Source organism: Panthera pardus, unplaced genomic scaffold (assembly GCF_024362965.1).
Source record: "Panthera pardus isolate Hobbes unplaced genomic scaffold, ASM2436296v1 HiC_scaffold_16, whole genome shotgun sequence".
NCBI lineage: Eukaryota > Metazoa > Chordata > Mammalia > Carnivora > Felidae > Panthera > Panthera pardus.
In genome coordinates, this window is record NW_026526721.1 from 131,352,750 (window position 1) to 131,367,029 (window position 14,280).

A 14,280-nucleotide genomic window follows, 5' to 3' on the forward strand; every position below is an offset into this window, starting at 1 on the left:
GTTTCCAGGGGATACACCTAAGACTGAAGTTGCTGGTCCAGGGTATTTGTATTTTTAATTTTAGTAGAAAATGCCAGAATTATTTCTAATTTTCACTCCCTAGAACCATGTTTGTGAGTCCCCATTGCTCTCTATCCGTATCCCTGGGAATAGGCTCGGTAATGCTGCGGTAACATCCCCTAAATCTCAGTGGTTTACAGCAAAAAAGGTTCCTTCTCAGCTGTATTTTGTGTTCCTGATCACTGCAAGATCCAGGCTGATAGAGCAGTCTCTATCTATAACACTGCTGTTCTCTTAGATCTTTTTATTTTTCCAGAAACATATTCATATCATCTACAAACAGAGATTATATTACTTCTTCCTTTCCCATTCTTCTGCTTCTAAAGCTTCCTTTAACTTAACTGCATTGGTGTTTTATATATTTTATTACTAGATGCATACAAATACTTAATTGTTTTATCATTAGGAAGATACCCTAAGCCAGCTAACTGATCAACAGACTGGTGGCTGGCTACAGATACATGAGCCAGCTCAGCCCAACTTTCTTCAAATTATATCACCCCAAAACTTAGTGTTCTAAAACAACAATCATTTATTCAGCTCATTATACCGTGGGGCGACAATTTGTGTTGGACTCAACTGGGTGGTTCTTTTGTCCTCAGCTGGGCTTGCTTCTTTTAGGTGCCTAAGGTAAGAGAAGAGCCAAAGAAGGAATGAATTAGTTTGTGTGCAAAATTTAGACAGACTACAGGAGGCAAGAGATGTTCTTCTCATCCCCTGTCTCCTCAGCCAGAAAAGACCAAGGTCCAGAAAAAATGGAGTCAGTTGTGTACGTCACCAGGGAAATCACAGAGGGAATCAGATGCTGAATTCTGGTGCCCAGTCTTGGTATTTCCCATAACACCATAATCCCAACTATGAATCCCCAGCTACATTGAAAACATACCTCTTGGACTATTCAAAAACCAAAGGAATAATCCAACACAAGATCTCAAGATGGCAAAAATTTAACAAAGTTTAATAAAATTTAATAATAAAAATTATTCTAACTTTAGGCTACCAAATGATTCATTACATGAGATTTGATTTCACTTGGCCTTTCTAATCTTAATTCCTTCATCAGAAAAACCAGTATCCCCAAAACAGTTCATAGTGATGATATGATAACTGATCCAAAGAGGAAATTAAAAACACACAAAACTTTTTCCACTTGGCTGATGGGGCACTGATGTCCTGACATCTGGAACAAGTGCAGAACATCTACAAAGCGGAGAAATTTTCTACAGTGAGAGGTATGGCATGAGTCAAGCATTATTGGGGGTGGGGGGTTCCTTTCCAACAGTCTCTGAAAACAGATAGAGAGTTACAAAATCAGGACTGAAAGAAAATCAGTTGGGCCCTGTGCAGGGCAGGCAGTTCTAAGGTGAAAAAACTCACAGTCTAAGGAGACTAATAAGTAAATGACGTAAACATAGTGGAAAAAAGGCAAAAAGAGAATGTGCCCAAGTCAGCCTATGGCAGGTAATGACTTTCTTTAAAAGGGATAATCAGAGGAGTTTTCAGAGAGGCAATGAGACCTGAGCTGGATTTTGATACAGGTAATGGATCTGGTAGATGCCTATGAAATACTTTACCAACAAAAGAATTAAAAGGGCACTCCCCACAGAAGTATCACCAAAGGCAGCAGCACGGATAAATAGGATGTAGAATTGCCAGAAAACTATACATGTTCTATTTAGTATTGTTCAAGTGAAAACTTGAAGGGACAGAACAACTGTCACCATTGGCGAGGCTAGAGACTGGATGCGAAGACCCAATCTCTGAGGCCTCGGATGCTACACTAATGCTTCTGAGTGTGTCCTATCAGATTCGCGAAGCTTTGGAAATTTGGAAACAATGCAAAAGGACATTCCCTGTAACAGCACTGTGATGCAGATGCATCCCCCAGAGGTCCCCTCAACAGAGGGATGTTGCCCCAGCTGCTAGGAGCACGGTTGGCAGACAGCTCTCAGGTGGGCCCCTTCAGAGCTGCCTCACCCATGAATGTGCCTTTCCTGGGGCATCCCACTTCCAACGGCTAGTGGAGGCAGCCATTGGTCCCAACTAATTCCACACACCTGAGGCAACTTTGGCCAGACTTTTAGCTCCAAAGCTCCCTGTGGGGTTGGCCAGGGCTGTCCTTAAGATTCCTGACCTCACAGTTCAGCTTTTCTTTCAGTCCATCCCTGCTGTTTCCTCTTCCAGACTTGGGCCAGACCAGAACCGCCAGGGCTGGGAGGGGAGCATCTGAGGTAGACAGCAAAGTCCAGCTCCTTTATGTCAAGCAGGAAATTTCTCTCTCCTGTCTCAGTCTATCCTCCTACCCGACCCACTTTGGGCTCTGACCTTCAGAATTCTCTGACCTTTGGTGGCAGCCAATGTTTTGGAACAATGGAGTAGAGCCAAAGGAGCACTGTTCTGGGGATCAAAAAGAATTCCAAGCCAGTTTCTGTTAGGTGCCTGGGTCAAGAAGCTTCACCTTTCTGAGAATGGGAAGAAAAAGGGGAAAAATTAGAAAGAACAATGCCAACATCCAAGATTTAGTGGTAGGAGTAGGTAAGTACATGAAATAATGTTGGAAAGTGTCTTATAAATTGAATACTATCTAGAACAATAGATATTGTTTCCAATCCTTGGTCAGATTGTCTAACTCATGGCTTTTCTTTTTTCTTTTTTTTTTTTAACATTTTTTAAATTTACATTTTAGTTAACATATAGTGCAATATTGGTTTCAGAAGAATTCAGTGATTTATCACTTACATACAATGTCCAGTGTTCATCACAACAGTTGCCCTCCTTTATACCCATCAGCCATCCAGCCCATCTTCCACCCACATCCCTCCATCAACCCTTAGTTTGTTCTCTATCATTAAGAGTCTCTTGTGGTTTATGGCCCTCTCTTCCCTGAAAGCTTTCCAAGTACACTTTCTGCTTGGGTCAGAGGAGCTCTGAGGAAGAGCTATACCACCATCTATTAAATGTAAGGAGAACTACAGGCGGAACTTATAAGCGTTCCAAGGATGGCAACAGCCGACACCTGAACAACTCCTCCCAACTTCCTCTTATATTGAATCTTTGCCTTTGGGTTCTCAATTTCTAGACACTGGAAGGGCAGGGTGGGGATAAGAAGTGGAAAATAGATCACAGCTCAAATCACATACCATCCTCAGGATAGATACGCTCGACCCCTTTATGCCCAGGCAGCTGAGGTTACGCCTAAAAGAGAGAAACGCATACACACACCTGCACAACGAGCAGCTCTTTCAAACAAGATGGAACATTTCCATTTCATTCTAATCATGAAAATGCGTTAGTAAAATCAGATACAAGGTAGTGTGTTAAGGAAGGGGAAAAAGATAGTATTCTAGGCATTTCTGGATTATACCAAATGATTACCTTTTGGAGAAAAGATTATAAGTGATATTTATTTCTTTCATGTGCTTTTCTGTGTTTTACAAACTTGCTGCCATGAACACATAGTTATCATTTTGTGATCAGATAAAAATAATTGCCATAGAAATAGAATCAAAACATTAATGTTTCTGTGATTATTTTATATAAAACTGGTTCCTATCCCATCTCCTTTGTCACTGGGCTGAGAGGAGGAACAAATAGGATTCTGTTGAACCAGAAACTTGCCAGAGAGCAAACTCCCCTCTGGGTCCGTGGGGGCACCCACCAGCTGCTTGTGATCCTTTACAGACTGAATGTTTATGTCACCTCAAAATTCATATACTGAAGCCCCAATGTGACTGCATTTGGAGATACAGCCTTTAGGAGGTAATTAAGGTTAAATGAGGTCATAAGGGTAGAGTTCTAATTCTATGGAATTAGTGTCCTTGTAAGAAGAGACACGAGAGAACTCTCCCTCCCTTTCCTTCTCTCTCTCTCCCCGCCCCCATCCTCATTCCCTCACTCCCTCCCTTCCTCCCTCCGTCACTCTCTCCCCACAGAGGAAAGGCCATTTGAGGACGGAGTGAGAGGGCAGCTTTCTCAAACCCAGGAGCCCTCTTCTTTTTTCAAATCGTCCACACTTTGGTCTTAGACTTCCAGTCTAGTTTGGACTTCCAGAACTATGAGAAGGAAGTTTCTGATGTTTAAGCCACCCAGTCTGGTATTCTGCTATGGCAGCCCAAACTGATTCGTACATGACCCTCCCAAGGCCCCACATCAGGCACCCTCAATATCTAGCAGCTCTAGAATTCCATGTAGTGCCCATTTCTGCCCTGAAGCTGGGCCCAAGTTAGAGGCCTGGGGGATAGAGCCATGAAGCCAGAGGAAGAGCTCCCAAAATCATAATTTCTTCACTATCTATATGGAAAAACTTTTCATCCAGGGTGAACCTAGACCCTTCATTTCATATTTGCATTGAAAACATCAGCTTTAATTGTTGAGTCACCAAGTTTCAAAGCACAAGAGTCGTAACAGATGACAAAGACTCAGTCCCACGGCAAACTCACTGCTTTCTCACCATCATCTGCTATGTCACAAAATATAACACAGATTGCAGTGAGCAGGTATCACACACAGTTTCACACCAAGTGACTTAGTCAAAATACCTTTATTTTTACACAGAGTAGCATGGATTAAATATCACATTAAAAATTTCCACACCCCCACTTTGACTAACACTTCCATGTTCTCTTAGTGACAAACAAGAATTCAAGTTGCAACTCACTTCCAAATTAGGTTTTATTCACTGCTTCCATTGAGTTTTCTTTTGCCACAGAGCCAAAAAAAAAAAAATTTTTTTAAGTAATGTTGTAGGTAAAATTCAAGTTTCTTTTTCATTCAGTTCTAAGTCCTTGACATACTTGCTAAGTATGTCAAGGAATCTTGCAGGAACCTTTCAGTTAGTCTTTTAACCACTAGAATGCAGTCCTTCTCAAGTGACAAATCATCTGGCCCACATCCTCGCTCATAGGAAAAAATTCAGGGGTTAGGAATCCGACCAATGAGATTGTAGAGTGAGCAACATAATTTATGAGCCGTATGGTACTGTCTCAGGAAAGGTAATCTCATTTTCGTCAGCTCTGAAAACAGAAGCAGCTGCAAGGCCCTACAGGGGTGTTGGGACACACCGGGCCTCGCACTCTTCCTTGGTTTGGAACCGGTTCGCGTTGCCCCCGCAGCTGCCATACCAGAACTGTTGGCAGGCCTGCTTCTCCTTGTCATAGTACCATCTCAGGGTGTAATTCTGGCACTCGCCTTCCATTGGATCGAGGGAACAAGGGCCTGCAGCAAAACGAATGCAGAGAGAGCTGAACTTCCTGCATGAGCCTGACAGCAAAGGAACGATGGTTTGGAGACACAGACTGGGAATGAATCCTAATCTCACCCCCCACTGGCTGTGTGAGCCTGAGCTTATCCTCTCTGAGCCTCAATTTCTTCAACCGTAAAAGCAATTAAAAAAAAACCCACATCCCAATGTTTTTATAAGGTGGCACAGAACATACATGAAAAGTGCAATACAGTTGTAACTATCATTTTGCACAGTACCTGGCATATGGAATGCACGCTAGACAATGTAGAAATGAGTGAACGAATGAATGAATAAAGCTTTCTGATACCAAGAAACTCCTCAGTTGCTTATAATACTCATCTCCCTCTTTTTCTTTTTCTTTTTTTTTTAACGTTTATTTATTTTTGAGACAGAGAGAGACAGAGCATGAACAGAGGAGGGTCAGAGAGAGAGGGAGACACAGAATCCGAAACAGGCTCCAGGCTCTGAGCAGTCAGCACAGAGCCCGACATGGGGCTGGAACTCACGGACCTCGAGATCGTGACCTGAGCCGAAGTCGGACGCTTAACCGACTGAGCCACCCAGGCGCCCCTCTCCCTCTTTTTCAAACCATATCAATCCCTTGCCTAATCTCAAACCTCCAGCTGTCTAATGGCCTAGCAAAAAGGCAGCTTATTTATTATATAGTATACCCTGACACTTGCCCAAGAAGTTAAAATATCTCTTCTAAGAAAAACATGATGTTTCTGGAGAATAAAATAGTATTGAGATCAACAAGTTACAACAGAGCAAGATTTGAGATGCCCTGAATTTTAAATCAGACGCTAATTTCCCCACGTATGTAACTTGTGCTTTCCAGAGAGAACCAATTTCCTTGGGTACACTTGAAGTCACAGAAAAATATTCCTGTCTGAGTTCAACCATACAGTATAGAATAATGGCATGCTCCAGATGGTTTCCCCTGGGTCTTCCAAGCACCACCAAATAAAGAAGATAATGTCTTCAGAAAGCAAGGGGCTAAAATTCATTGTCTGTTCCTTGGAAGACACCTCCCATTGGCATAATCAGCACAGACTAGTTTTCTTGAAGGAGTGATAAAATGTGCTGGACCCAAGGGAAAGAAATATACTCTTAATAGGGTAAAGATTTGATCATGGAAATTGTCCACAAGAAGCAAATGCTTCTCCAAAACTTGTTGGAGTCAACAGGAAAACACTCCAGTGGCGAACTTTTGGCTGTACTCTGTAGATTCAATAAACAGACTTGCGGCTCAGCAATCAGCTGGTGCCCTCTAATTTAACAAGCCAAGGACTTGTTTAAACCAATCATTCATAAAGCAAAAATAAACTACTGGGACTTCATCAAAATAAAAAACTTCTTAACAGTGAAGGAAACAATCAACGAAACTAAAAGGCAACCTATGGAATGGGAGAAGATACTTGCAAATGACATATCTGACAAAGCGTTAATATCCAAACTATGCAAAGAACTTTTAAACTCAATACCCAAAAGACAATCCAGTTAAAAACTGGGCAAAAGACACGAACAGACATTTTTCTAAAGAAGACATACAGATGAAAAACACATGAAAAGATGCTCAACACCACTCATCATCAGGGAAATGCAAATCAAAACTACAATGAGAGGGGAGCCTGGGTGGCTTACTCAGTTAAGCATCTGACTCTTAATTTCAGCTCAGGTCATGATCGCACAGTTCATGAGATCAAACCCCACGTTGGGCTCCATGTTGACAGCACAGAGCCTGCCTGTGACTCTCTCTCCCTCTCTCTGGCCCTCCCCAATTCACATACAGGTGTGCTCTCTCAAAATAAATAAAATAAACTTTAAAAAAAACTACAACGAGGGGCAACTGGGTGGCTCATTCAGTTAAGTATCCGACTCTTGATTTCAGCTCAGGTCGTGATCTCACAGCTGGCCAAGTTCAAACCCCACAGTGCAGAGCCTGCTTGGGATTCTCTCTCTTTCCTCTCTCTCTGCCCCTCCCCCCCCCTCAAAATAAATAAATAAACAAACAAACAAGCAAACAAACTTTAAAAAACTACAATGTGATATCACCTCACACCTGTCAGAATGGCTAAAATCAATAACACAGGAAGCAACAGATATTGGCGAGGATACTGAGAAATGGGAACCTTGTTGTACTGTTGGTGGGCTTGCAAACTGGTGCAGCCACTCTGAAAAACAGTATGGAGGTTCCTCAAAAGTTAAAAATAGAACTACCCTACGATCCAGTAACTGAACTACTAGATATTTACCCAAAGGCTACAAAATACAGATTTGAAGGGGTACATGTACCCTAATGTTTATAGCAGCATTATCAACAGTAGCCCAATTATGGAAAACCCAAATGTTCATTGACTGATGAATGGATAAAGACGTGGTGTGTGTGTGTGTGTGTGTGTGTGTGTATATATATATATATACACACATATATATATATACACATATATATACACACACATATACACACATATACACACATATATATACACACTATATATATATACACATATATACACAAAATATATGTGTATATATGTATAGTGTGTATATATATATATAGTGTATATACACAATATACATATATATAATGGAATATAATTCATATATACATATATATAATGGAATATAATTCAGCTATCAAAAAGAATGAAATCTTGCCATTTGCAATGACATGGATGGAGTTAGAGAGTATGATGCCAAGTGAAATAAGTCAGAGAAAGACATACCATAAGATTTCACTCATATGGAATTTAACAAACAAACATAAAAAGGAAGAAAAAGAGAGGAAAACCAAGAAACAGATTTTTAACTACAGAGAACACACTGAGGGTTGCTGGAGGGGAGGTGGGTGAGGGGATGGGTTAAATGGGTGATGGGTATTAAGGAGGACACTTGTGATGAATACTGGGTATTCTACCTTAGTGTTGAATCACTAAATTCTACACCTGAAACTAATATTACACTTTATGTTAATTGGAATTTAAATAAAAACTTGGAAGAAAAAAAATAAACAGATAATTCACTTCTCTTAGTGACACTGTGGCTTTTGCCTTTAAAATCCTACCCTTGCCTTTAGTCTGAGAGACAAACAAACAGAGGCTGCTTCTTCTACATTATACTTCTAGAGCAGCACCATCCAGAACTTCCTGCAATGAGGGAAACGTTCTATCTTTGCAGATAAATACCCAGTGTCTACTGAGTATTTGAAGTGTAGCTATTGCAAGTAAGAAACTGATTTTTTGGTTTTATTTAATTTCAAATTATTTAAATTTATTTTTTTAATGTTAATTTATTTTTGAGACAGAGACAGAGCGCTAGCAGGGGAGGGGCAGAGAAAGAGAGAGACACAGAATCTGAAGCAGGCTCCAGGCTCTGAGCTGTCAGCACAGAGCCCAACATGGGGCTCAAACTCACGAGCCTTTGAGCTGTGAGATCATGACCTGAGCTGAAGTTGGCTGCTTAAGCAACTGAGCCACCCAGGCGCCCCCAAATTAGTTAAATTTAAATAGCCAATTTGGCTAGTGGTTGTTCGGTGCACCTAGAAATGAGTAAATCTTTGATGCTTTATCTCTGAGGTATTCTTTGTAACCTAACACTCAGAGTTTTCAGTTTTATTCTATCAGTAGGATATGGCATGGGGGGCAATGAGTGTTCACCCAAGCAATTAGTGCTAGCCCCCCAATTTTACACTTACATTATTTTCACCATGGATATTAACTTTTGTCTTATTAGAAAGATCCAACAACAGCATTACTCAAACAGGTCCATAAAATCCAAGAATGAAGGGGAAAAAAGGGGGAGAGAAAGAAGTTTGTTGGACAGGTATGGGTCTGTCTCCTAGTATATATGTCTTATCATGCAGTCCTATCTGCAGGGGAAAAAAACACAAAAAAAATAGACCTGTGTGCTTTGGAGAATACACTGAAATTGAAAATATACCAAGAGAAGCCTTGTTCTGTGAAAAGAGAGGATACTCATTTAATTCTTCACAAGCAGGTGCAATGAATGGTTGCCGGTGTTGTGGCAGAATTTAACTGAAGATGCAGGGACACAAAGGAGGCTATGAAAATTTAGTATCTCCCTGGGCCAGAATAGACTCTAAGTAGAGGTGAAACTTGACCTGCGCAGTCAAAGGTGAGTAGATGTGGTATAGGTGGACACCATAGAGAGGATGCAGAAGGGCAGGTGAGAGTGAGCACCTCCATGGTGGCTCGGGACAAATAACAGGGCATCAGGGGCAAATAGTGCAAAAGGCATCTGCAGGGGAGTGGCAGCCAATGAGGCCCCGGAGGACCACAGCAGGGGTGTGATCACAGAGGCATGTGTCCCTTACCCCGGCACGGAAACATTGTTTGCTAAATGATGGGGAAATACAGAAGAAGAGAAACGGCATGGCCACATGTGCAGGAACATCAGAAAATGAACTTGGTGCTCAAACTGCAAGTGGAAGCAAGACAAATGAGACCAGATGGAGAACTCCACAGTTACACTTGAAGGGAAAGCCAAGCTGTGGGGAGGAAGATGCAGGAAAGAGAGATGGACCTTGGAGACGCCAAGGAGTAAGTCACACCAACATCTGGTCACCAGCTGGAGGTGGCAGGCGAGGAGAGAATGAGAAGCGTGATGTTTGGGTTTTGACTTTCCATTCCTGGGCTGATGGTGGTGCATTCCAGTAAAGGAACAGAGGAGGAGAAGGAATGAATGGGAAAGACAAATCCAGCTCATTTAACTGAATTTGTTTGAGATGACTGAGGGCATGTGCCGTGGTGCAATGTGGAGGGTAGGTGAATACACTGGTCTGCAGCTCAAGAGAGTGAAGGTAGAAGATAGGGATTTGGAGCACACACAGGGGAGAGCTGAAGTCATGGCAGGAAAGCTCGCCCCCGGGCATGTGCTCAGAGTGCTCAGGGGGCTGACCGCAGCCCCTGGGGGAGAGTATTGCGGGTTCACCATGAAATTAACTAAGCCTAAGCTTCTGGGCCCTTCGCCTGCATAATCCTCTTCTAAAGAAATACTCTTTGTACTGAATTGTTATAATTTTGTTTTCTTAAAGACAGGCTTAAATGTAGGCGTTGTGTAAACATCAGGTTCCATGAAACCTAGACCCCCGTTGTGAGGATGGGGGGAGGGGGGGAGGAGGAGCCCACAGGATAGACTAGTCCGGAGTGGAAGACCAAGATAAGAATGCTATATCTGAAGCTAAGAGAGGATGAGGTTTGAAGAGGAGGCTAGTGGTTAACAGTCCCCAAGGAACCCAAGTCAGTGAGGCTTGAAAGAGCCCTTTGGTCTTTCCCGGCAGTTTGGAACATGCTTGAAGACAAGGGCTTGCTCTCTTCTCTGAGTGGACGGCTGGAGGAGAAGGTGTGCAGCCAGGCATATGGGATGTCACAGGAAGTTGTACCTGGCCACCTTTATTTCTTTTCAAAGCAAAAAAAATCATAAAAATAAAATAAGGGCATCAGCTAGAGGAAGAGACGTGGCGGAAGGAGCTTGAGGAGGTGGTGAAGGTTTAGGGTGCCCTTGGAATGCATCAGGAGAGGAACTGACCAGAGCCACGTTACAGAGGGGTGGGAAATTTGGGGGGACTTGCGGCCTCAGTGTTTGGCTGCGAATGGGATCGGATTCGATAACCAGTAAGCTCTCCTCCATCTCTTTCACTTTGAACGTGAGGGATACTGAGCCTTAGAGCAGTTGTCACACTTGTTTGCTCAGTGGACTCGCTGGGTAAGTTCCACACCCAGAGACCGTGACTGCATTGGTCTGGGCTGAGGTCTAGGCATTGACAGTTTTTGGATTCCAAGGTGGTTCTGGTGTACAGCCAAGACTTAAAATCATTGCTTTAGTAAGATTACCTGAGGATATTATATACTGAAAATATAATAACTGACAAGGTAAGTTCTTCCATGCTTAATGTTCAGCCTAAGGAGGTGAAACGTTGCTGTCTATGCCAGGAGTCCCAATTCCTAGATCTTTCTGGTTTTGTTATTTCCCTTTGGACATGTGTTTGCGTTAGAATCCAAGAGGTAGGACATACCATTGATATCTTAATAGCTAACTTGTATCCCTCTCTGGGGCAAACACATGCATTATCAAGTTTCATTCCTCAAATAATCCTATGAAGTAAAGATTCACATAATCCCCATTTTACAGATCAGAAAACTGAGCCACAGAAGGATTAAATAATTTTCCCATGGCCACCTAGTTTCCCATGGTAAACCATCTGGGCACATTCAAAACTTCTAGGCCATTATCTTTCATTTAACCTAAGTAGGGCTGACCCCACCACTCACTAGAAACCTCTTTCAGCTATCTTGTCCCTGCCTTTTCAAAACGTCAGAGTCCCACCCCACCCCATATCTCTTCCCAATGTGTTCACTGTTTTTCTTACCTTGCTGATTCCGTGGAATCATGGCATTTGCATTACTATCTGCTGTACTCAAAACTGATGCTATTTTTCTATTGTTTTAGATGGATCCAAAATGTTCCTTAAACTTGGTCAGTTTATATGTAGCCACTCATAGAGGAAGGAACCTTCTACTTTCCTTCAAGGTCAGGAGGATGTTCACCACTTCTGCAATAGATCATTGCTTCTGGCCATGAAGTAAACACTTGATAGGGTCTGTCTCATAATACTCCCTGAAAAAACTGCTGTTCAGCTCCACCTTTACAGTCAGAGGAAAGTTAGCCTTCATATGTTTTCTTCAATTAATTTCTTTGGTTGCGTACATGAATTTGCGCATTTGAAAGGAAAAGGTGTATTAAAAGCCAACATTTGCATGTGAACACAGCGCACAGGAATTAAAAAAAAAAATTAAAACAACCTAAGGAACAAGCAGCAATTTGGTTTTTACCATAGGCAGTACCTGAATTTCTTTTTTTCCCGGTTCGTTTCTGTTTTGCAGGCATTTCTTGTTCATTTCCTTCAGCATCATATACACTCTTCTTATAATTTTCTAGTGCTTCTTGCTGAGTTATAGATTTCACTGTGGCTTTTCTATTCTCCTCTCGGAAAAAGTCTGTCATTTCAAGTGCTTCCAAATCGTCAGCAAAGCCAGATATGCCAACCTGGCCCTTGGGCAACCTGCACAGAGACAATCCATCTCAAATTGGAAAACTGAACCGCAGGAACTGGAAGGTTCAGTTCCCAGTTGACACTGGCAGGCTCAAGAAACTGTAGGTTTTGAGCATTTCCTGATGACTTTGGTATCCAATTAGCTATGTTCTCAGGTTTGGACAAATATCAAAACAATATGTTTAGCATTGTTAATTTTGCCTCTGAGACATGGTATGAGGGGCTGGCAGGGTGTAGTAGAATGGAGACTGTGTTATTTTTTGCTTTTATATACTGATGGGCCCTTTAAATTTTTTATATTGTCCCTATATTACTCTTAACATTAAAAAATAAGAAAACCCAAACCATTTCGGAGTTGTCAAACACAGGAGCATCCTTGCCCCTGTGGTTTGGGTCAGGTCAAGGACTGGCATTGCCTGTGACCTTTCTTTAGGGACAGAGTCTCCTGCAAGGGACAGAGATGTGACACAACCTCAGCTCTGCCTTCAGCCTACCTCCTGGGAGACCTAAATGACTGCAGCAAAGTGTCCCCTCGGTTCGGGCCCCCGCATTTTCTAATGAGCTCTGGAGATGGGTACTGGTTTGCTCCACCTACAAAGAAAATAAAAAATTAAGTCAAGTCAAATCAAGCATAAAATAACATAAAACTTAAAAATAACATAAGCATTGGGGCGCCTGGGTGGCTCGTTCGACTTCGGCTCAGGTCATGATCTCATAGCGTGTGAGTTTGAGCCCCGCATCTGGCTCTGTGCTGACAGCTCGGAGCCTGCAGCCGGCTTCGGATTCTGTGTCTCCCTCTCTCTCTGTCCCTAACCCACTCGCATTCTGTCTCAGTCTCTCTCAAAAATAAATAAACATTTAAAAAAGTTTTTTTAAAAATAACATAAGCATATAGTAAAATAAAGCATAAAAACAAAATGTTGTCCATTAAGACATAAAATTTTAAAGACAAAATAAAATCAAATATGCAATAAAACAAAATAAAAAGCATCCAAAATAAAAATAAAATCAAACAAAACAAAATCCCAAAAGTCCCTGACACAAAATGAAAAAACCATATATATAAAATAAATTCAAATAAAGCATAAAATAAGTACTAAAATACAAGCAAAGAAAAACAAAAAAAAACATAAAATTCATTCTATCCCATAAATAATATAAAATAAAATCGAACATAAAAGAATATACCAAAACATAAAATTAAACCTAACAAAATAAAACATACAAAAACAAAATGAAATTGGAAAAGACTAGAAAAGTGATTCCCTCCACCTGCTTCTCCCTCAGAGTCACTAAGCCACCAGCCGTCTATTATAATTCTCTCCTGTACCTCCTACGAAGATAAGGAATCTGAAATTCAGTGTTTCGATGACTTTCTAGGGTCACACAGCTCACTTGTGGTAAAGCTGGGACTAGCACCAATTCACTGATCTTTGTACTTCTAGAATCCAAGAGGCACAAATGCTGTCAGTACTTCTAAGATGTCCATTAGCTTCCCTTTATTCCTTCAGTGATGAAGGGGCAGCATCCCTCAAGGCCCCAATGGGATGTCATACCCCCTTATCAATGCAGAAGCGAATGTCGCCCTGTAAGGAGAGCAAGAAGGCCTGATGTGTCACAAGGAGGCACCCTGCACATGAGGTGTCTTAGACTGCACGTTGGTAGACAAAGCCCAACAGAAGCTCCTAGAAAGGTGATCGTGATAATACCCTCACCCAACCCTAACGCTCTGCATTATCGTGCTAGGGACACAGGAACCGGCTGTCTATGAATTTGGTTCAACTAGTTCTGACTGGAGGTAGGGATACTAGGACAGGAGGCGGGGAAGAATCTGGGCCAGGACCCACTGGCACAGTGCCCCTTCATCTTCCCTGCTGGCTTCATCCACCCAGCCTGAGGTGGG

The 14,280-nt window shown here is 41.9% G+C and overlaps 1 protein-coding gene across 5 annotated transcripts in view; it reads right to left on the bottom strand.

Moving 5' to 3' along the window:
- Positions 1-568: 568 nt before the first annotated feature.
- The window catches only part of LOC109258923 (collagen alpha-4(VI) chain-like), a 121,580-nt gene continuing 107,868 nt past the window's right edge, over positions 569-14,280 (bottom strand). For 2 of the 5 annotated variants that reach the window (XM_019436155.2, XM_019436141.2), the window contains 3 exons: positions 12,872-12,968; positions 12,169-12,386; positions 4,582-5,274 (listed from right to left, as the gene is read on the bottom strand). In XM_019436155.2, the coding sequence (XP_019291700.2) occupies positions 5,099-5,274; positions 12,169-12,386; positions 12,872-12,968 (491 nt within the window). In that variant the 3' untranslated portion in view covers positions 4,582-5,098. Of the gene's footprint in view, positions 686-2,117; positions 2,523-4,581; positions 5,275-12,168; positions 12,387-12,871; positions 12,969-14,280 lie in introns of those variants that run through there. The other 3 variants (XR_002076515.2, XR_002076514.2, XM_053903819.1) reach the window with 3 other exon arrangements.